The 21,054-nt window shown below is 39.7% G+C and overlaps 1 protein-coding gene across 1 annotated transcript in view; it reads right to left on the bottom strand.

Moving 5' to 3' along the window:
* aff2 (AF4/FMR2 family, member 2) overlaps positions 1-21,054 on the bottom strand; it is a 155,527-nt gene that overhangs the window by 28,245 nt on the left and 106,228 nt on the right. The window contains exons 9-14 of the mRNA XM_087170998.1: positions 20,510-20,580; positions 7,221-7,338; positions 5,897-6,002; positions 5,641-5,791; positions 5,263-5,478; positions 3,045-3,249 (exon numbers count right to left, since the gene is read on the bottom strand). Of these exons, the coding sequence (XP_087027124.1) occupies positions 3,045-3,249; positions 5,263-5,478; positions 5,641-5,791; positions 5,897-6,002; positions 7,221-7,338; positions 20,510-20,580 (867 nt within the window). The remainder of the gene's footprint in view (positions 1-3,044; positions 3,250-5,262; positions 5,479-5,640; positions 5,792-5,896; positions 6,003-7,220; positions 7,339-20,509; positions 20,581-21,054) is intronic.

Raw genomic sequence — 21,054 nt, 5'->3', positions numbered from 1 at the left:
CTGCTTACATTTTTGAGATTTTCAAGTGTGCCATGAGGTGGAAAAGGTTGGGAACAGCTGCTGTGGTGTGTCCTCTCTGATGGCAGCGATGATATTAAGGCCTGATTGCTACATTGTGAACACTTAGAAGTCGAAGACTCAAATGTCTGAGTCCAGACAGAGTTCACTCCCCAGTACAGTCTAGAATGTGATGTCTTTGCTAAAGGCTGTATACATCTCTGAACACTGCAGTAACCTCTCAGCCCCGCAAACTCTCTGGCAATGTAAAGTTTGATGCTGAACTGTCACAGTTCAGACTTCCATAAAACTTCTCTCCATTTGCCCCTGACATTGCACACTTATATTTTTACTTAATGGAAACAAAAAGACCAAAACCAACAGTGTGTTAGTCCAACTCCCTCACTCTGTCTGTCTGTGGCACTCAGCCGCAAGCCAACTTATCCCTACTGAAGACATAAATCTTTACAAAGACATAGTTCTGTTTACTTTTTCAAAGCCTATGTAATTTCCTACAACAGCTGGGCGCTGCAGCTTTTAGAGCCTATGTTCATGCAGCTCAGCTCTGTGGCACAGAGGAATGAGCTGCTGTATATCAGACTTATAACACAGACAATACTTGTTAATAGGGTCAAATGATTGGTGCTATTGGTCTTTTCATGGAATTTGTTGACATTAAAAATATACACGATCAACCTTTCTTAAAGCTGTTTATGCATTTCCATCAATTTAACACCCTTTACACTTATTCTGCATGTGTGAAAAATATGTGCCAGTAAAAACCAGCCACAGTCTGCTCAGTTGATTTCCTTGGTATAGATACAGCTGTGTCTCTTGCTCTGTCTTGTTTCCAATCAAAGTTGTGCCTCAAATGTTGAATTCTTGATTTTAGATGTGAAATGTTCGATGATTCTTCTGTGAAACTAAAGGAAGTGAAGGGCAGAGCTGTGTGTGTAAAATCAACACGAGAAAAGCAACTACAGAGGCAGATGCAGCAGAGAAAACAGCGCTCATGTTCCCAGTCTACAGCTAAACCCATTCTCTTGGCAGGAACGAGGCGACAGTCTTCTCAAGCTCCTGGAACCGCTCCAGTGCATGTTGCCATCTGCAAAAATCCATTCTCAATAAATGCCATGTTGTGTTTTTGTTGAAAAAGAAAAAAGAGGGAAAAAAAACTGTCCTGTGTAGAATGATTATTTACACTGCTGGTAAAAGCATTTCCTTTCTTAAGCCCTTTTTATTATGGAAAGTTCTGTTGACGCTAACATTAGCCAGCTGCTCTGCACAGCTACAGAGAGACAGGCACTGGATCAAATGTCACGGCAGAGCACAGGTTGATGTTAGCACTCCTCTGGACTTCCAGGTAATTCACGTAAGGTTATATGCATGAGTAATACAGGGGTATTTGTCAGATGGTGCGAGTGTGGACAGGTTGTTAAGTGATGATGATAAAATGACACTTCGTATCACTATTCAGAGTGATTTTGTATCATGGTTGAGTCGAGATTTTTTACCTTCTAACCTTAAATGAAGTCAAACACAGCAGCTGAGGAACGGCTTCGTAGTGGGATCAGCAGAATCCTTTTTTAAAACTCTTTTACTAAGCAGAATATAACAAATTAAATAATGAATTACATGTAAGAATGAAGTGAAGTTGGAGGTCTGAATGGCTGTTGAGGAGGAGGCACATGTCAGGGTCAGACGTGTTGTGCACAGGTCACTTTTGTAAGTCTTGTCTTTCTGTTTGCTCGTTTTTAGTGTCACAGAGTCGTCGTTTTAATATTACTGAGAACTGCTGAAATATTTAAGGAGTTATCACCCTGATTACATGTTTGGGCACCTTGTAAACGACCGTTGACGTGACTAAACCCGATTCAAACCCGAACATCAATTATAAATTTTTATCCAAACCTGGTCCGACCCGTTGAACCCCACTAGGCTCAGGTCAGGTCTCAACCAAGCGGCAACCTCCGGGGCTGACAAATGAAGCCAACACTGAAGTGCCAAAAACTGCAGTTTTTCAAATGTCCACTTGAGGATGAATCCAAAAGTGGGTTAAAGTTCTGCATAATTGAAGGCGTGGACACTTTGAGTGACAGGTGGGTGAGCGTATGCTTGCAACAAACCAGCATCCACCAAAGTCTCAGCTCAACACTCCCCCTACCTCTTTGCCCATTTTTGCATTAGTTAGGTGGAGTCAGGCACTGGCAAGATGGCGACGGTGAGCTTCAAAACCGCTCTACAGAAATCTGCGGGTGACATCGTCCATCTTTATTTACAGTCCATGGTGTCGACCCTCTACAACAGGGCTCAGGCTTTAACCAGAGAGGTTGGTGACTAACAGCCTGAGGAAAAGTTAGTCTTTATTGACACTGGGAATAAGCCAGACTTTGAATGCATTGTCAAATACTTAACATGATATTTTTGTGTAGCTATTTTTTTTTGTATGTTTTTTTTCCTGTCCTTTTTTACATATGTCTTATTATATATATGTAAACATTTAAGTGATTTTCTTTCTTTCTTTCTTTCTTTCTCTCTTTCTTTCTTTTTTCTCCCTCCTTCAAACTACCTAATCTTCATAAAACCACAGAGTGTTGACGCATTATAGGTGAAAATGACGGACAATGATCCAGTTCTACCTCTTCCCTTCAGTTCTCTCTCTCCCTCTCTCCCTCTCACACTTTCCATACTTCGATAAAACCAGTCAGTGTTGAGCCATAATAATAATCATGTAATAATACCGTTTTTATGCAGGAGAGTTTTACGACTTTTGACAAATCGTCCAGAAACTATAAGATGAAATGATCATTACAGGATACATGGACAATGTGTTACATATGTGTAGGAATTGAACTGCATTTCCAGATGTGTTTAAGTGAAGGGAAAAAGTCCATCAGTGCTTGAGTCATGCACTCTAACTGTCTCTATGTATTTTCTCCCTCTAGGAAGTCATTTGGATGTAAAAGGGATTGTTGGAAAACTACACTTGCTGTTTTTTCTGTTTTGATGATTCGCCCACAAACACACACACAGCCCCAAAAACGTACCTGGTTTACACTGACAGCAGGTATTGGCACAGGGGTCTGCTGTAGCGCTGCTGGTGGAGTAACTGTGTTGTTGTTTGAGTTGGTAGCACTGCGAGGTTCTTTCCTGGGGGCTGTTTTCCCACTGGGGGGTTTGCTTCGCGGCCTTGTGGGGTTCTGATGCTCCAGGGAGGGGGGAGGCAACAGGTCCTTCTCCCGCGCTGCAGGGCTGCAGTGGGACAAAACACAGTAAGAGAAGGCATCGCAATTCAAATTGGATTCACCCTTGAGCAAGGCACTGCTACTGTTGTGCAGTTTCACTCTGACAAACAGCAGAAGTTTGCCACGGTCAGCTGCAGGGGGCAAATGTGTGTTAAAATGAAAAAATATATGACAGCATGAAATAATTGAAAACAGCATGTATGCAGCTGAACTTGTTTGGATGTGGTAAGTTAAAAATGAAAAGTGGGAAGGAAAGAGGTGATAGAGGAAGAAGAGCATAAAGAAAAGAAACTAGGAAGTCTGTTTTTTTTCCTAATTAGCCTAATGTCAAGCTGAGCAGCCAGTTTGGTATGGCTTATAGTCAGTCTGAACATTTTTCACAACAGATGTGTTCAGTGGCTAGCTGCCAAACAGCTTGATGATGCAGCGGGGCCTCTGTTAGCTCTGAACACCAAGTGACAACTCAGAGTAGTAACGTGTAATTGTGTTAGTTTAACCACTGATATATAACATGTCAGCAGAAGTGGACAAAGTACACAACTTCATTACTTGAGCCAAAGTACAGGTCCTCCTGGTCAAACATGACTCCAATACAAGTGAAAGTTGTACTTGTTGTACTTGATTTGAAACATAGTTAAGTATTAACAAAGTACATTTGTCAACTCACTCTTTGACCTACTGAATGAACTGACTGACTGTAGAACCTGTAGAATAAAAACAACTGAACAACAAAAGGACAGCTTTTGTCATTTTCGTATTTCTTTTTTTGTAGACAATGGTGAAGTTTGATTGTAGTTAACACAGCAAACATTTAAAACAAAAGAATCTTTCTTTATTTCTAAATTTTCAAACACAGACTTCAGATCAGACCATGGTCTCTGGTGAAGAATCTTCTGCCACATCCCAGCAAACACAACATGACTGACAATGCAGTAGTTGGCAGTGATTGGTTTTTCTCCTGTGAGGAACACAGCTTAGGTCTATCACAAAACTGATGCTATTTTTATTGGATCCATCAAAGTGAGAAAATAGACTGAACTTTTAATTAAGGAAGGTCAGGCAGAAATTGCAGCAATAACTACTTCATTATTTAGGTATGTATGTTGGATAATCAGCTTTCCAGAGAGGCCATGGCACTGAAAATACTTCAAGTGTATGAAAATTGTTAGGTTGGGGAGGGGGCTGAATGTTTTACTTCATAAAAAAAAGCAATGCCTTTCTCAGTCTAATCAAAATTTGCTTAGACTTGGGAAGATGCAATATGCTTCCTACAATATCTGAACCTAACAGATGTATGGCAAACATCACCTGAGAGAAAAAATACAGCCACTCCCTGTTTTTGAATAAAGAAATGGTAAATGCTCAGGTCCACTACAGCCACCAAATGTGTGACGCTGCTCCAAGCATCAACTCTGTCAGTGCTAAAACAAAAAAACGTTCCTACCTTCCCTTAAGCAAAAATGAAAATATATAACCCTTCCCTTTCTCTGACCCCCTGTCCAACACAAAAACTTTTTCTTCTGTCCCTTGCTCTTGATCAGGGAAGCAGCCCTTGCGGAAATTTCAACAGAACAAATTCTTGCTGTGGTTTAATACACTAGCGCCATCATCAGGCCAAAATTTTATTTCCTCCAATACTTTGGTGTATGAGCAAAAACAAAGAATAATGCAATTCCCATCAGCCTCTGCTGTACTTCCTTGCTGTTTAGTTCACCTAAGATGATGACCGTGGTAAACTTTGGACATGCTTTACATCAGTATCTTAGCACTGTATTTGTGCGCATGTTAGCACGCTGACATTAGCATCACAGGGGCTCATAGAGCTGCTAGCATGACTGTAGATTCTTAGTCTTGTTAATGTGTTTAGCCTGACTTTCATCATACTCTTTACCCTTTCTAACAATGTCCACAATGTAAATAAGCCTTAAGCTTTATTAGGTGTTATGTGCAGCTATCAATGTATTAAAAATATAAAGAAATATAAAAATATAAAGAAAATGTCACTTCCTTCCTTCCTCACCTGTGCTGGTTTGCTCTGCTCCATGTCTGGTTCTGATTATCCTCCGCACTGTTTGACCTCTCTGTCCGTCTGGGCTGTTTCTTCCCTGTGGTGTTCCTCCTCGGGGTCGTGACCTCTGGCCCTGACAACAGGCCCGGCGACAGCCTCATCTTCGCCCTCTGGCCCTCCCCTGAGGTCTTCTGGCTGAGTTTGGCCTTGGCCTTCTCTCTGCCCGGGCTGTGGGAAGCAAGAAATTATTTTTCTTTCATGTCTTTTCTGGATAGAAACACGTTGTTGTCACTTGTTGTCTGTAATTTTTTTATTCATCTGTCAGTGAGCCATTAATTTATTTTAAAGATGTTACTCGAAAAGATACTTTTGGCAAATTATCCCAAATACCAGAAAGCTCCCCTCGTATCCTTGTGCTCCACTGCTGGTGCAGCTGGAACAGGGGTGCTATTGGATCCGCAGAGCTTGGCCTTGGCAGCCGTACCCACTCCTGGTGCTTCATTCCCTGGAGAGAAAGTCTCTGGACCCTGGTTGATGGAGCCTGAGCAGCAGAATAAGTTTTTAGAATCAAACCAAAGTATGTTAACTTACTTTTTTTTTTACTTACTGTTAAAAGCAATGGCTATATATCTCCATATCTACCAACCTGTACCATGATGTTCTTGCTGTGGGGGAACCAGAGGTTTGGTTTGAGCTTGGACCTTGTTCAGCCAGCTGTCCAGCTGCCACTTGTTGGTGGAGGGCGGCTCAGGCTAAAGGAAAGAAAAACTCTCACAGATTATTGAATATTTCAGAAGTAAATCTCTGTGAAATCTCCTTTTGTATCTTTGGTGTCACTGTCATAACATGACTTAATGCAGTGATAAACTACTAAAGGGAAGATACAGATTTGAAATTTGATGCAACTAAAAGGGGAATTAATTAATAAATATCAATTTATAAAATGTTCAGTTTTTTCAAACATTAAAAAATCTGAGATCTTGAAAACAGCTTGATGTTGTGGGTTGTTTTACTGTAGTGTATATGTGTTGCATCTGCTGCTCCGCAGATATGGTTTTCTCCCTGTTTCACTGCATTTCTGTTTCTTTATAACTGCAAAGTGCATGAAACCAGGCAGTGTGGAGCCATTAAAATAATGTGATAAACAATGTTACAAGTCAGTTTACTGCAGTTCGATTTCTATGACTTTCAGACCACCACCCAGAGACACCCAGAGGGAAGAGACCATTCAGTGTACGGGCATTCACACTCACAGTGAAATGAATAGTAGTGAATAAAGGAGAATAAAGAAGGAATGGGATTGCATCTGTCTTTTTAGGAAATGTAAACAAAATTGGACACATTATCATTATTTTTTTTGTTGAATTGCTGAATTTTTAACTGGGATTTGTTCTCCAAAATCAAATCTCTGGCTTTCATAAAAAAGGGAACCAGCAATATAAGATTGTGACAGATGGTATAAACAAAATTTGAAGAATCCAGTAATGATTTGTTGTCTCTAAATTAGGGTTATAAATATGCATGTGGCATAATCCATTAATTAAGGTTAATAATAATAAAATGCTACTTTTTTCTCCTATTGTGATTGGAATATCTTCTTGAGGGCCTCTAGCTCTCGTCCCACTGTATGAAAATTCTGTGAATTTTTTTTAATTGGACCACAGCACCAACTAAATGATGATGTGATGTAATATATAAACATAAAAATCTATATACATTATAGAATTATTATCTTCTGAACTTATTTTTTCCATTTATTTCTCACTAAATGAAGCATAATATTGAATATTGTAATCAGTTTGACATGTTACATAATAGTTTTGTCCACAAAAACTTTAATTTGCTTCTCTTCTCAAAAGAAATTTGAATTTCAAAAAAGCTGAATTGTGCTTATCCTATCCATTTCATATATGTCATCCTCATGTTATCTACTGTGTGCACACAGTTACAGGGAATACACGTCATCTTACCTCTGGAGTGTGTGTGCGGGAGGCCTGGTTATACTCGCTGTCACTGGAGCTGCTCTCTGACTCGTCTGTGTCCGACTCTGAGCTGCTCTCTGATTCGCTGCTGCTCCCTGATGCACCACTTTTGAAAAAAAAAGAAAGAAAGAATGAATGAAGGGAAAGAAGGATGGATAAAAAACACGACGTAAGAAAGAAAAAGCATCAACATGTCAAAGTGTAGCAAAAAAAAAAAAACAGCTTCATTAGATTTTGACAAAACATACTGATGGACACTATCACTGCTTACGGGGATACAAACAAGTTATCAAAAAGTTTCACCACAAAGTTTCACACAACTGAGGGACCAGACAGGGTCGCCTGCTTTCTCAATCACTGTTTGGTATTTTAAATAAATCACATTGTGGCACTGTCTGGCAGAAGGTAATTCATTGTGCTAATCCAGGACACACAATTAAACATTATGCAGATGATGTTTTACTTTATTTTCACGAGCCCTCAAATTCACGAAAGGAAGTAATCAACCTCATAAACTCTCACAATACACAATTAATAGGTCAAAATCGGTTTTAAGACCCAGACACTGTGTTTCCATATACACCATAAAACACCTGAGTATCAACACTACCAGCAGGATGTGAGAGTTGTTTCATTTTAATTGCAGTATACTGCTGTGGGACTTCAGTGGTTCAGATGAAAATTTTAGTTTCTTCTTTTCATTGATTCTGAAGTCAGAAGCACTTAGTCACTACATTCAATCATTTCACCTTTCTGTCACAAAACTGCAGAGGAGGATTGTCCTTCCTTGTACTGTATCTGGACACAATGCAAAAACATCTCCGTACAAACCTTCATATGTAAATATATCTATATACACCATAGCTACTTCAAACCGCTTTTAATCCCTCAGCTTTGACAGCCTGGTTGAAAAAAATGACCAACTCAACAGATGAAACTTGCATGTGTGGTAGGGAACACGTTTCCTTCACGGCTATTAGATGACTCCCTGTCATCTTTCCTTACTCACCCTGCCAGTTGGTCTCAATCAGTGTCAGGGTTATTTAAGGCACCTGCTTTCTTGCTCCTACTTGTGGCTTTGGTTTCAAGATTGCAGCTTCCCTACCAGTCTAGTTTGAATGAGCTCACCTGTGAGTTGGCTGAAATGTGTGTTTGCCGTTCCCATAAAGTAGGAAGCGGGGTGCCAAACAACGGTCATCGATCTGTTTATGGTGTATGTTTGGTGCAGAGCCAATTTAATACAAGTACAGAGTTGCACAGTGAGTACAGTCTCAGGGCAGCTGCTGTTCTGCTGGTGTAAGCTTTACAATCATTTATTTTGCTATATTTTGTACTGCCTAAAGTTGTTCACCAAAGTTTGTTCGGCTTTTGCTCCAAACTTCATTTGAACCAACTGTGCACGTTGTGTTGTTTTTAAGTTTGGAGTACTGGCCTGAGAAGGAAGCCATCCTGGGTAATGCCCCCCCACTGCATATAGTGGTTAGATTGATCTACTTTTATTAGAAAGAATGTATTTACTAACCCCACATGTAAACTCACTGTACTTTCCTTTAGCAATTGATCTAGTTGTTGGTTGGATTTTACTATAAAACTTATTTTGATTTTTTAACAACACAGTATTTTAGTGGAGAACCTGTGTGTCTTTTCTAGTCAGTTCACAACACTTCCTGCAGTTACGTTCTGCAGGTGGTGTAGTTGGATGTTCATTTCATTCTCCTCCATCCTTATATACATCCCTTGTTGGCACAAACTAGCTCGCAGCTCAGAAAATCTCCTCTACACACCAGTCCACTGGAACAACACATATCATCACCACACATATCAAGACAACACATTAATCTCATCCATGCACATAATTCACAATCTACATGTCATCAAGCTCTTATGTAAAACAAAGCTCTCTCTAGATTGTAGAAATTAATCTGTGTTTTTTCTGCTCTGCTGTATTTATATCTCATTTCACCACTTTAGAAAAAGGATAATAACTGGAGAAGCCAGTCACCTTGTAACTGATTAAATGAAAATGAGAAAGCAACTGTCAGAAGATAATAAACTGCTATTAACGAACACATAAACACAGCCTTTTGAACCAGTTCAATTGTCTCATCCTCTCCGGTGCCTCGCTTGGCCTTTGGCTGGTGTTCTTCCATCCTTCCACAGCACTTTGAAATGGCCTCCTAAAGGCAACACACCCGCTCGTCCAAACTTAAGAACACACACAAACGCGCTTGCACACAAAGAAATTGCAATTATGTGTAGTTCTCTTTTTGTGTGCGTGCGTGTGCGTGAGTGTGCACGTAATTTCAGTTCAAGGCTGCCATCACAGCAGGCACCAATCTGTGTGAGCAGTCAAGCAGCAAATCCATCAACTGTTCCTCAGGCAACACACACACACACACACACACACACACACACACACACACACACACACACACACACACCGACACACACACACATGCAGTGACAGATACTGTATGAATGCAGTCTCTGCCCTGTTTTTCTTCTTCTATCATTACTCATCTCTTCTCTTTGTCTCTCCCTCTCTCTCTCCTTCAATTTCAATTAAATCTTCACCTGACTTTGCTCTATTAACATCACAGTTGAAACAATATTGGCAAAGTGACGAGTTAAGCTCCCTGTATATATGCTGTTTGTGTGTGTGTGTGTGTGTGTGTGTGTGTGTGTTTCACAGTTTTTTTATGCAGGCCTTCCTCCAGACCTTGTGTGTTTAGAAACATATTAAAGCAGCTTCAGGAACTGTTTAGAGTGAATATAAGAAAGTTAGTTAGGCTCTGATTTTACTAAACAAAGAAGGTAGCAACAGAAAATATTAAGAAGTTGTCCGTCTGAGTTTGGTTTTAATTGCTAGTGCTGGCTGGTAAATCCGTATTACAATAAAAAAAGAAATGTTGTCAGCGATATGATTCCCATTAAATGACTTATCGCTCATTAAATTCAGCTGTCTCTCTGAGGAGGAGAATTTGAATTTCTTTCATCCACATCATTTCCAAATAACCACTGTGTGGTGTCAGTTTTGTATCTACTGTTTGATGTCAGAGCTGCTGAAACATCTATTAGATAACCTTTATTCTGCCCTGGGGAACTAATTGATGAGGCTCTGCGCATGTAAACAAAAACTGGCAGTATATCACAGCAGGCAGAGCAAGAACATACAACAGGAGTGCCAAAGACAGGGCTGTTAACGACCTATGCTTAATGTTTACTTTTTTTTCTGTCTAAAACTGTAGTCCCAATCTTTCCCTGACCTCACATATGCATTAATTAATTTTTCTTTTTCTGACCACTTGGGGCAGTGCAACTAATGTCAATGCTAAATTATCACATGATATGGCAAACTTTTAGCAAACAGTTGCCTATTCACACATGTAAATAGAGGTCAAAATTAGCCTTTATTTGGATTCACTCTTGTTTTAGCTTTGTGTTTGGGCTCCTCCAGCTCCCAAATATCTGCCTCTTTAGCAGCTAAATGCTACTGCTTATAGCTAACTTTGTTTGTGTGACATTTGTTGCTGGGCTGGGAGTGTACAGATGAAAACAAATGCCTTTTGCTGAAAATAATGAGCATGGTGAGAGGGACAGGAAAAGAGTAAAACATCCAGATATGAAAATGGGATGGAGTCTGACAACGATGTGTTAAAAATCATTGAGATGTGATGTTTCTTGGATCAGGATTGACAGACATTGTTTCAGTTTTTCACAGTGAACAGCCTGTTCATGCATAAATTACTGCAGGACTTTGCTAGAGATGCTAGACAGATGGTGTTAGCAGAGATATCTTGGACTTCTGTCTAGTTCTGTTTTTTATGTCCCTTATTGCCTTTAAAGAATCTTTTGATGTGTAAGTCCAGTGAGTCAGCAGCAGCTCTCTGTTGGAGAGAAGACTCATTACTATTCTTGCTTCAAAGCCTACTGACCAGGCTCCGCCACAACTACAGCATGAGACATTTTTTAATTCTTCTACAAAACAGACAACTTCTTGAATGGACAGGTGGATTGTGAAGTTTGTGTTATTGTTGAGGAACGCAGGAGTCCCAGCCCTTATCTTTATGCATGTTTACAATTTGCACATTAAAAAAACCTGAGTAGAAACACCAGAAATTTGAAATTGATTTCCCAACACAGACATCTAAATGCTGTTTCAATGCTGCTACCCAGCATAAAATTGTGGTAGAGAACTACTGAACCCTGATGGATACAGTAAGGGGTCTGAAAATAATGAAATCATCCTTTAAAATGTCAACGTTTTTAACTCCCCCAGGGTTGTTATAACCCCCAAAGATTCAAAAGAATTTTACAGAGGACATGACCTCAAAGGTACTGACAGCCTTGGTAACTCGTGTATACTCATATTTTTCAGACTAAAGCAACTTTTACAACAAAAACGAGCTGTTATTTTTTACTGGAGAATAATGATTATCTGAGATTCTCCTCCACTAAATCCAGATTGATTGGGAGTGGAGGTGCAGCTGGTCTAGACAGTTTATCACAGATACAGTCCAAATGCTCGTTAATGTGCCACAAAAAAATAACACCATTTGGTGGATGCTTTCATCCAGAGCACCTTACTGTTTGATGAGTGCCTACATTTTAACTCTGAGAAACAAATCACTTCCCCTGGTGGGCTAGCCCACATTGTCGATGAGACATTGGCAAGAAATCAAAGAGAGAACAAACATCAACTGAGTGTCAGCTCTGTACGAGTTTGCTGTTCTCACTTATCATTACTGCTGGAAATGCTGGATGAGATCTTTTGGTTTTTGCATGTGTTGGGCTTTGCCATAAATGAACCCTGAGCCCAGAGCCTGAGGCAGTGCAAAGGAAAATGAATGATTTAAGACTGCTGCATTAATATTTTTATTTGTTGTCTTATTATTGGATGTTTACAAAATGAAATGCCTCTTTTACTCCTCGAGAGAAAGTCTCAAATGGGTTGTACATAATAGACAAAATCGTTCACGGGAACATTTAATAAATTTGATGGCAGTCTTTTTTATGGCGTTTCATATCATCCCTTCATTTGCCAAAAGATAAAATTGACTGGAAGCATGAGACGAGCCTATATTTCCCACACTGATATGTTTGTATTTTGTTTAAATAGCGCCGTCTGAAGTTAAAGGAAAGCTTGAGTGTCTTTTCTTCTCAATGGGATTTTCAGTTGAGTGCTCTCTAGCCTATTTTATTCTGGCAACATAAACAGTATGTGCTGGAGGAACAAGATGAAAGGAGATGAGAATGTGTGTGAAAGCATTACATTCGGCTCGCTTTCCTCCTTTTTTTCCTTTTTTTTCTCAGGAATCAGCCATCAGCCGTCGAAATAATTTTATGCCGTAGTCAGAGCCAAATTCAAACGCAACGCTAGCTGGTGCAGATTGACAGACTAGCTTTTTAATGGACATTTTAGATATGTCTCTATGCTATTTTGTGTGAGGTGCGACATCCAGAAATGAATTTGTGCACATTTAAGCACAATTTTATATGTGGATGGATGACTCATTTGATGAACAACCAGTTATTATTTTAAACATAGTAAAGTGTGTGTCAGTAATCCTTATGTTATTAGTTAGTATCCATCTTCAGCAGAGCAAAGTTTAAAAACCTTTTTAACCTTGTTGATGTGACCATATAGTGTTTTTTTATATAATACAACACATATCATGAGCGAAATAAGCAGTCATCAACATCACTGCATATTTTCCACCTTTGAACTGCAGTGAACAAATCACAGTCTCATAAACACAGATTCAGACAGCCAGGGTTTCATACATCACAAATCTAAGGAACCAATCCTGTCAGAAAACGGGGGGCGGGGCTAAACAAACCTGAAACCTTGTCAGTACGGTGAGAGAGAGAGTTAGCATTAGCACATCCACTATCACTGTATCGGCCACTGCCAGTTACGAGCCAACAAACAAACTTAACAAATGACTACGCCTGCTGTTCTGATACGTGTTTTAGTTGCGATTTTGGTGCACAACAAACTCCTCACTCCTCAGTGAACTCCTGAGTCTGAGGCTCAAACATGTGACTGAGTCTCTCCGATGTTTCCTCCACTAACCGTCTTGACGTGCACTTCTCTTTCACCTGACAACCTAGAGCAAGCAGCGGCGGTGGGCGGGGCACAAGACCTGATCTAGATTTCTCAATGAGGACGTAAATGTGTAGATGTGCTTCTAGCCCCAGTTTTCTGTTTTTTTCACTTTTTATGTGAGAGAACTATGTGGAACAAAATATTAATCAAAGCAGAGTATTTCTAATTTAAGATAAACTTTAATCTATTTGTTTGCAGTATGTTTGTGTCTTTTATTCAGGTATGCTTCAGTAAAGAATTTCTACATCAGCTCTAATTATCAACCAACTGTCTTGATATACTCTGTTTCCAATAATATATTATGTTTCCTCATTTATGGTCTTTTCAGATCCAGGGAACAAGGCAGAACATATAAAAACAAAGTAAAGAAACATAACATAAACAGTATATATAAACTATATCAAAGACCACCTTGTCTTCAGTGTTTCATACAGGTGTCTTTCTGTTCTTCTCTAGATCTTATACATCAACACAAATCTTTTGCTTGCTTAGCACACAGAGCCTCCTTTCTAATTTTTGTGTGTCTGTCTGTGTCAGTGTTGCATATACGTAACATAGATAAGACTTACAAAATAGCCTTTGTCAGATTGTCAGGCTCCAGCAGAAGCTTTGTTGTCTGTCTGTTTATTTGTGTGATAACATCACAAGCACGGCAGGGGAAATGAAAGCCTTACAACCCTGACAAAATGATCTGCTGGTTTGATGTGTCCGGTGGGCCTCACAAGATCCACACGACACCCACATACTTACAGGCTGCAGCTAAGCTATAGTAACGATGCTTTACATAGCTGCCAGTATTCATGGTTGGAGCCATCGACAAGGTCAAGTGGAGAACTGGCTGTAAGCAAATAATGTCTTTTTACATTACACCAGAGAGATACGTTTATCCTTGGTTTGGATACAGGTTCGGTTTAGGCATCTTATCAGTAAAGTGTTTCCAACTCTGGCTGCTGAAACACCTTTGAGTGCTGGTTGTTATAGAGGAACATCAATGATAACAGAATTTGAAAACTGGTTCTATTAGGTTACTAACAAGTAATTTATCAAAGCATTAACTTTGTTTCCAAAAAATTCATGTTCACGTAACATTGATTTGAAGCAGTTTGAAATGTGAAATGTTGCAACAGAAACTTAATGACTCCCAGCTACTGCTTTTGATCAAGAAACATTGTGTAACTACAACCTCAAATTCTGCTACAAGTCTCTCTCCAGCATATTAAAAAAATACAATAAAGAAACGGGGGTGCAACGACTGTAGGAGGCGTGGTCTCATGATTACAAAGTGTGTGACTGCTCATTGTAGCATAAACAGAGACATAGCGCTAACAGTCAATTATAAACATCCATGCGAAGTCTTTCTTAGCTGGGAAGAGTGTGTTTATATCCAACAGGCCATTGACATGGACATATTTCTACTGATATCAGCACTTAAAAACATAAAAACAAAACATACATAGAGAGAGAGAAAGAGAAAGATGTAATATGATGTCACAAGTTTCAGTACACCAGAGGTCAGCAATCGCCATTTTGGCAGTATTTGACATTGCCTAACTCCCGGATAATCCAAAAATGGGCAAAGACGTGGGGCGTGAGTAGAGAGCCAAGACTTTGGTGCATGCTGGTTTAACAACTGTGGCAAACATAGGCTCCTGTTAGCATCATTAGCACAGCTGCCTATTAGGGCGTCTTGCTCGAAGGCTAACCCAAGGCTAATTCCTTTGCTGGCTGCTTAGCTAGATAATGCGCTTAACTAACAAGCCAGGAAAGGTGAGCACAGACACCGATAACTGCCAATTAGTGCTAACATATGTATAATATATTACTAGAATTGCACTCACCTTAAAAAGCAGGAGCACAAACTTCCTCGTGCTCTGTTAATCAATTAACCACACAACAAGAACATTATTTGTCTGATATGTAATCCTCCAAAAACTCCACAAACAGGGCCAAGAGGTCACATTCAGTGATTCAAATTAGCTGAGGTGATGCCGAGCAGACAGCTCGCAGACTGTGATGGCACCCACCTGTCAACCACACCCTCAGTTATGCATAATTATTCAATTATAAATGGAGACATTTACAGAGTTTGGTTTGTTGCTGGTCAAGAACGAATTGGGATTGCAGGGTTGCGTTGGGAAATTTTGAACTCATGACCTCAGTATTCCTCCACATGCTCTTATAAACCCTCCAGGGTCCATGTGTGTTACAGTGTATGGTTCAGTTCGGACTGTGTCATCATTAATTGACCAAAAGGAACTGAACGTAAGGAGGGCAATCAGCAGACAATAGACAGTTGCAGGTTTTTTTGTCCTCCCAATCGCTTCTGCTGGAAAACTGAATTGATCAGCGTCTGAGGACAATGGAGCGTGTTTGGCTTTGAGCCAGGCAGTCTGCAGCTCGGATTAACCACAGCCAGCAGAGACAAGTTGTAGCAGAGTGTGATGCGGGAGGATCATGCTGACAAACAGGTAAATAGAGGTTCTTGAAATAGCTTAAGAACTGAGTGAAAATATGTAGAATTCTAATGGTATTATGGCACTGTGAAGAGCAGTGTGGAGGCCATCTGGGCTCAGTTCATCTGTCATCTTATCATGTGCCTTCAGCTCGCTGGTTCTGCCCTCCACTTGGCAGGGCTTCCCGCTGCACAGCTGGCTTTACAATCTCTCTCTGTCTGTCTCTCCATCACTCACACTCTCTCGTGTGTGTACACTGCAGCTTCTGTGTGTGTGTGTGTGTGTGTGTATGCTTGTAGGCATATTTGTATGCATGGTTGTTTATCAGACCTGGGGTGTGTGTAAACCTACGACACGTGGACCACTTTGACTGGATTTATGAAAGTATTGCAGTTAAGTCTACCGACGATAAAAAGATATTGGACCGACCAGGCGCTGGAGCAGAAGCAGACACACACCATTCATACATCCATCCAAAACATATTCCAGTGTAGGTGAATGCATGTATTTTTATCTGTAGCTGTGTGTATGTTGTTACACTAAGGTATACAGTAAATAGCTATACTGTAAATCCCTGTGGTTAGTGGATTTGAATTTTTTGAAAACCTTTATTTTGAAGTAATTTTGAGTACAAATGAACACTTTAAGTATCATTTAAAAATTCTTTGATGTTTTTTTTCTAATGAGTGGTAAAATATTATTATGAGAGTGAATATGTTTTTATTTTGTATCAGAAAAAACAGTATTATCGTAGTCGGTTTCTTGGGTTTCATAAATTATGAATTCCAAGTCTGAAAAATAAAACGTTTTCGCTTTTTCAAAAGCACAGTTGCTGATGAGTTCCAGTATCCAGAAATGTGTGCATGAGTGAGTGTATTTTTATTTGTGTGTGTGTGTGTGTGTGTGTGTGTGTGTGCGCGTGTGTGTGTTTGCCTGGGGCAGTACTGTGGGGAAGGCTATAATAGATTTCCATTCCTACATATGTAGTGTAATGCTCCCTGGCAGCAGCAGGAGTGACGGGGTTTGAACGAGTGTTTCACATTTGAATTCATGCTACATTTGATGCACCTGACTGGCAGGGAGCACTGACACTGTTTAACCTGTCTGTGTTTCTCACCTGCCGACAAGTTTGTGGTATTGATCACGGATGTGAAGGCGTTCATCTCTGACGAGTTACACTGCAGGACAAGTGAAGTGAGACTACTGATTTCTCCTTCAGCCGGTTTGCGTTCATGCGGTTTAATTATTGTAGATTGATAAATAACTGATTAACATGTACACTTGCATTCGTCTCTGGTGTTAACACCATGTAAGCTTGGTTGTCATAGTCCTAACAAGTAAAAACTTTAATTTTACCAAGTTTTTTACCCATAAACCCTTGGTGTTTTAAAGCTGTCACAGCACCTGCTTGGAAAAAGACTGAGACAGCACTCTCAGGGGTCTCTGGGGTATCTGTAAACACCCCAAAGTCGAAAAAATAGAAATAAAAAATCCTGCTCAAAATATGCTGCCAGTAAATGTAACCTTGGCGTAGTCACACCAGCTTTTACCAGCAAAGTTTCAGCGTGAAAAAAAAAGACAATATCTTGGAGCAAGTTCAACTTTGGTGGTCGTAAACGTGACAGCGACGACCTTTGAGAGACAAAGAAACAAGGAGTGCATAACAGAGGAAAATATAATAGCTTATTAGCTGTGTTGCACCAGTTTTTTGGAGTACAGTATACACTGCTCCACACAAGAGGAATGGTTTGCACTTATGAGACAAAAGTTACTGCTAAAAATACATCTTTCAAATAACTAATTACTGTATGTACAATAATACCATAAGGTTAACTGCACAGCTGTGCTTTGTTGGACATTACAGATCTGCAAGAATTAGTTCAAGGGTGAAATTTTATTTAAAATCTTCATAGTCTAGATAATCCTTAAAATTACATTTGCAAATAAACAAATCTACTCTCATTATTTTCAATTTCATTTCAATGGACATGGAGTTGGAAATAAGGATAAAATGCGATACATCATTTCATTGTGACATCTTTGTTATGATATAAAATAGACAGATTGGGAATAGCTGGATTTGGCCAGTAGCATGAAATAAATACCTCACAATCAAGGTAACTCATTCATGGGCGATAATACTCTAATGATCACTGTGGTGAGAATGACAATTATTTTCTATCTTAAAATGCACCTTCTACTGTTTCAGTGTCCCGTATGTGGACGGTTCTGCTGTAACGCTGAGGCTTTACTGTAAAATACAAGAACTGGTGTGTTTAACAAAGTGTTTGTATATTTGAATGAACTCTGCTTGTAGTCTGGAACCTCCAATAATGAAACAGTAAAACAAGAAGACCGAAAAGACTGACAGCTGCCATCTTGATCTGGGTGTGTGCAAGTCATAAACCTGGGAACCTTTCCCACCGGTACCTTCTCTCCAACATGATGTGAACTCTGCATGAGACTCTGGCTGATCTTAAAACTTACAAATAAGTCCAACTCTTTCTGTTTTTTTCTTTTTAACTCTCTACCTGTCTCTTCTGCCTCTCATCTCTGTATGTTGATGAAAGTCACTGAGCCTCAGGACAAGCGCAACTTTTTCACTCAAGTTGAAACATTTTGAACTCACACAGTCGTGTGTTCACCTCCAATGTGCTGCCCAGGGCTACTTGTGTCTATTTCCGTCCACTTGCATCTTCCCCTTGACTTCTTATATAATCACAGCGCCTCGAAAATGTTCTTTGAGTTCACTCTGAACATGTTTAGGGTCCCACATAGTTCAGCAAGAGAGGAGAACAACTATTAGTGGAATTATGAGGCAAGTTTCTCCTCAAAGACTCATAATACATTTCCTTTAACACTAACTAAAGGAGATTCTTCTTCTTCTCTGTTAAACCACTGTACACAGCACAAAACCTGCATCAGCAGCCTCTTTTTTATTATTGATCATAAATGCAAACACATTCATCTCATAATGATACTACTCCCAGTGTGATTACCAGCTCCACTATAACTACTAGTATTTCTTTTGCTTTTGTCATTACCACTAAAATAATTAGAGTTAAAAGACAAATCCATATAACTGCAGGCAGTTTTTCTCACCATAGTCTATATTGTGAAAGATGCACAAAATACAGGGAAGCAGATAGTTTAAAGATTTTAAAGATTACATAGCAATAATATAAAAATGATACGGTCTAATACACACTGTGGTGGGATGGATAGGGTGGGTGGTTGTATGTGTGTGTGTGTGTGTGTGTGTGTGTGTGTGTGTGTGTGTGTGTGTGTGTGTGGCAGCAGAATAACGATTTGTATGTGGGTGAGGTTGTCAGTGCAAGGATTTAAAAAAATAAATAAATAAATATGTGTGTGTCTCTATGGAGTGTGGGTGAGAGAGAGTGTGTGTGAATGTGTGTGTGCGCGTTGCTTTCCATGGGGGATATAGCCAGTGGATCGCTCGCAGCATCTCCAGTCGCAGCGTCCCCGTGGATGTGTGTGTGTGTGTGTGTGTGTGGTGTTCAGTAGATTGGGCTACAGAGTGAATGGGCTCATTAGCGGTAGCAGAGTAACACATGGCCTGGGGCACACACAGACGCACAGCACACACTCTCTCTCTCTCTCGCTGTCTGTCTCTGTCTCACACACACGCTCACAGTCACACTCCAGACTTGCATGCTAATGCCCTCAGTCTGTGAACATAACAAGCCTCATTTATAAAAGATTCTTATATTCTTATGCACCAGTCTGAGCTTTACAACACATTCCAAGCAAAAAAAAAATTAACTTATGAAAAATTGATCTCTGTGCCAAAATCAGCTGTTTACATGAATTCCCTCCAATGTTCTGTGATGTTACAAATGCAACTAACATTTCTTCTAATGATTAATTAGGTGACACGTTCCCCCAAGATGTTAACACTTAACAAGAAGACAATAATGCGTAGCCCACACAGAACAAAATGATAAATGGGAAAATGTTTAATATTATGGAAATGGGCTGTATCACCTCTAGAAATGACAGGGATGAGAACAGATAGTATAGACAGCTGTTCATCTGAATGTGACCTGCCTATTAGATTCATCTTAGTCCAAATGATCAATTAGTGTCAGCAGGAGGAGATCATACCTGACCCTATAATTAGATTAAATTAGATGATGAAAAAACAAACACACACTCCTCCAGCGGACTCACCAGTGATGGTTAAAACATCTGCGAAAATATTTTTTTAACCATGCCCGCAGCCTGTAATTCCAAATGCAATTATATTACAATACTGTGTATGAATTTTGGTGTCCTTCAGATGTTTAAAAAAAAAAAATCAGAATGCCATCCCTGGCTTTTTCTTTGGGTTGCTAAATTTTTCAGACACTGACAGGAAAACAATGAAAGAAACTCCTCCAACATGCACAGCAGAAGCTCCTTCTCCTCGCTGCATGAGAATGATTGACACCTTTATATGCGAGCAGCAGAGGGACGATGCTTTCACTCATAAATTCTTCAATGTTTTTTCTGCTCTGTCATCGACCACCAGATGTTGTAATTTGTTTCTGATTTTATTTTAATTATGTCTCAATGAAGTTGACCAGCTGAACAACTGCATATGTTAATATGTTCATTTGTCAGTAGTGACATATTAATTCAGAATTTTCTAAATTGTAAACCCCTTACACAGCTGCACATGTGACTCTTTTGTCTTTTGATGAGGACAGCCGAACAATAAGCCCTTCAAGCCTCTGACCACACCCAGTAGGTGTGGCTGGGCCGGGTCAGACGTGCTCCGCTGAGCCTGGAACCACACCCATCAGTGATGTCACATGCTACTGGAGTACACCAACACTAACCACTACAGAAAGGGGAGACGTTAAACCACCAGAGGTCAGAAGAAAAGAAAAAGGATTTTTAAGGCGTGGGAAGTTACTTTTCAATTAACCTTGACTTTAACCCAGAGAACTGAACTGAATTTTACACAACAGATAAGCTGTCATGAAAGACGTACGCAGATCACTTATTAAAGTAAAAGTAGTTATACCAAAATATAAAAATACCCCTTTGCAAGTAAAAATAATTTAAATAAAACAGTATCCGCAGATAAATATATTTTTGCAGAACGATCAGCATAGGAGTGTTACAGTAGTAGATATGAGTAAAATCATATATGCATATAGAATCATAATATTGTAGCTGCTTGAGGTTACTATTAACCACTGTATATACTGCTGGTCTGTTTGATTTATTACGATGACTCATATTATGCAAGAAT

This window comes from Seriola lalandi, unplaced genomic scaffold (genome assembly GCF_002814215.2).
Source record: "Seriola lalandi dorsalis isolate HSWRI2012SDOR001 ecotype SW California unplaced genomic scaffold, Sedor1 jcf7180002054971, whole genome shotgun sequence".
Classification (NCBI taxonomy): domain Eukaryota; kingdom Metazoa; phylum Chordata; class Actinopteri; order Carangiformes; family Carangidae; genus Seriola; species Seriola lalandi.
The sequence above is the reverse complement of the archived record's forward strand: the minus strand, read 5'-3'. Positions and strand labels throughout refer to the sequence as shown.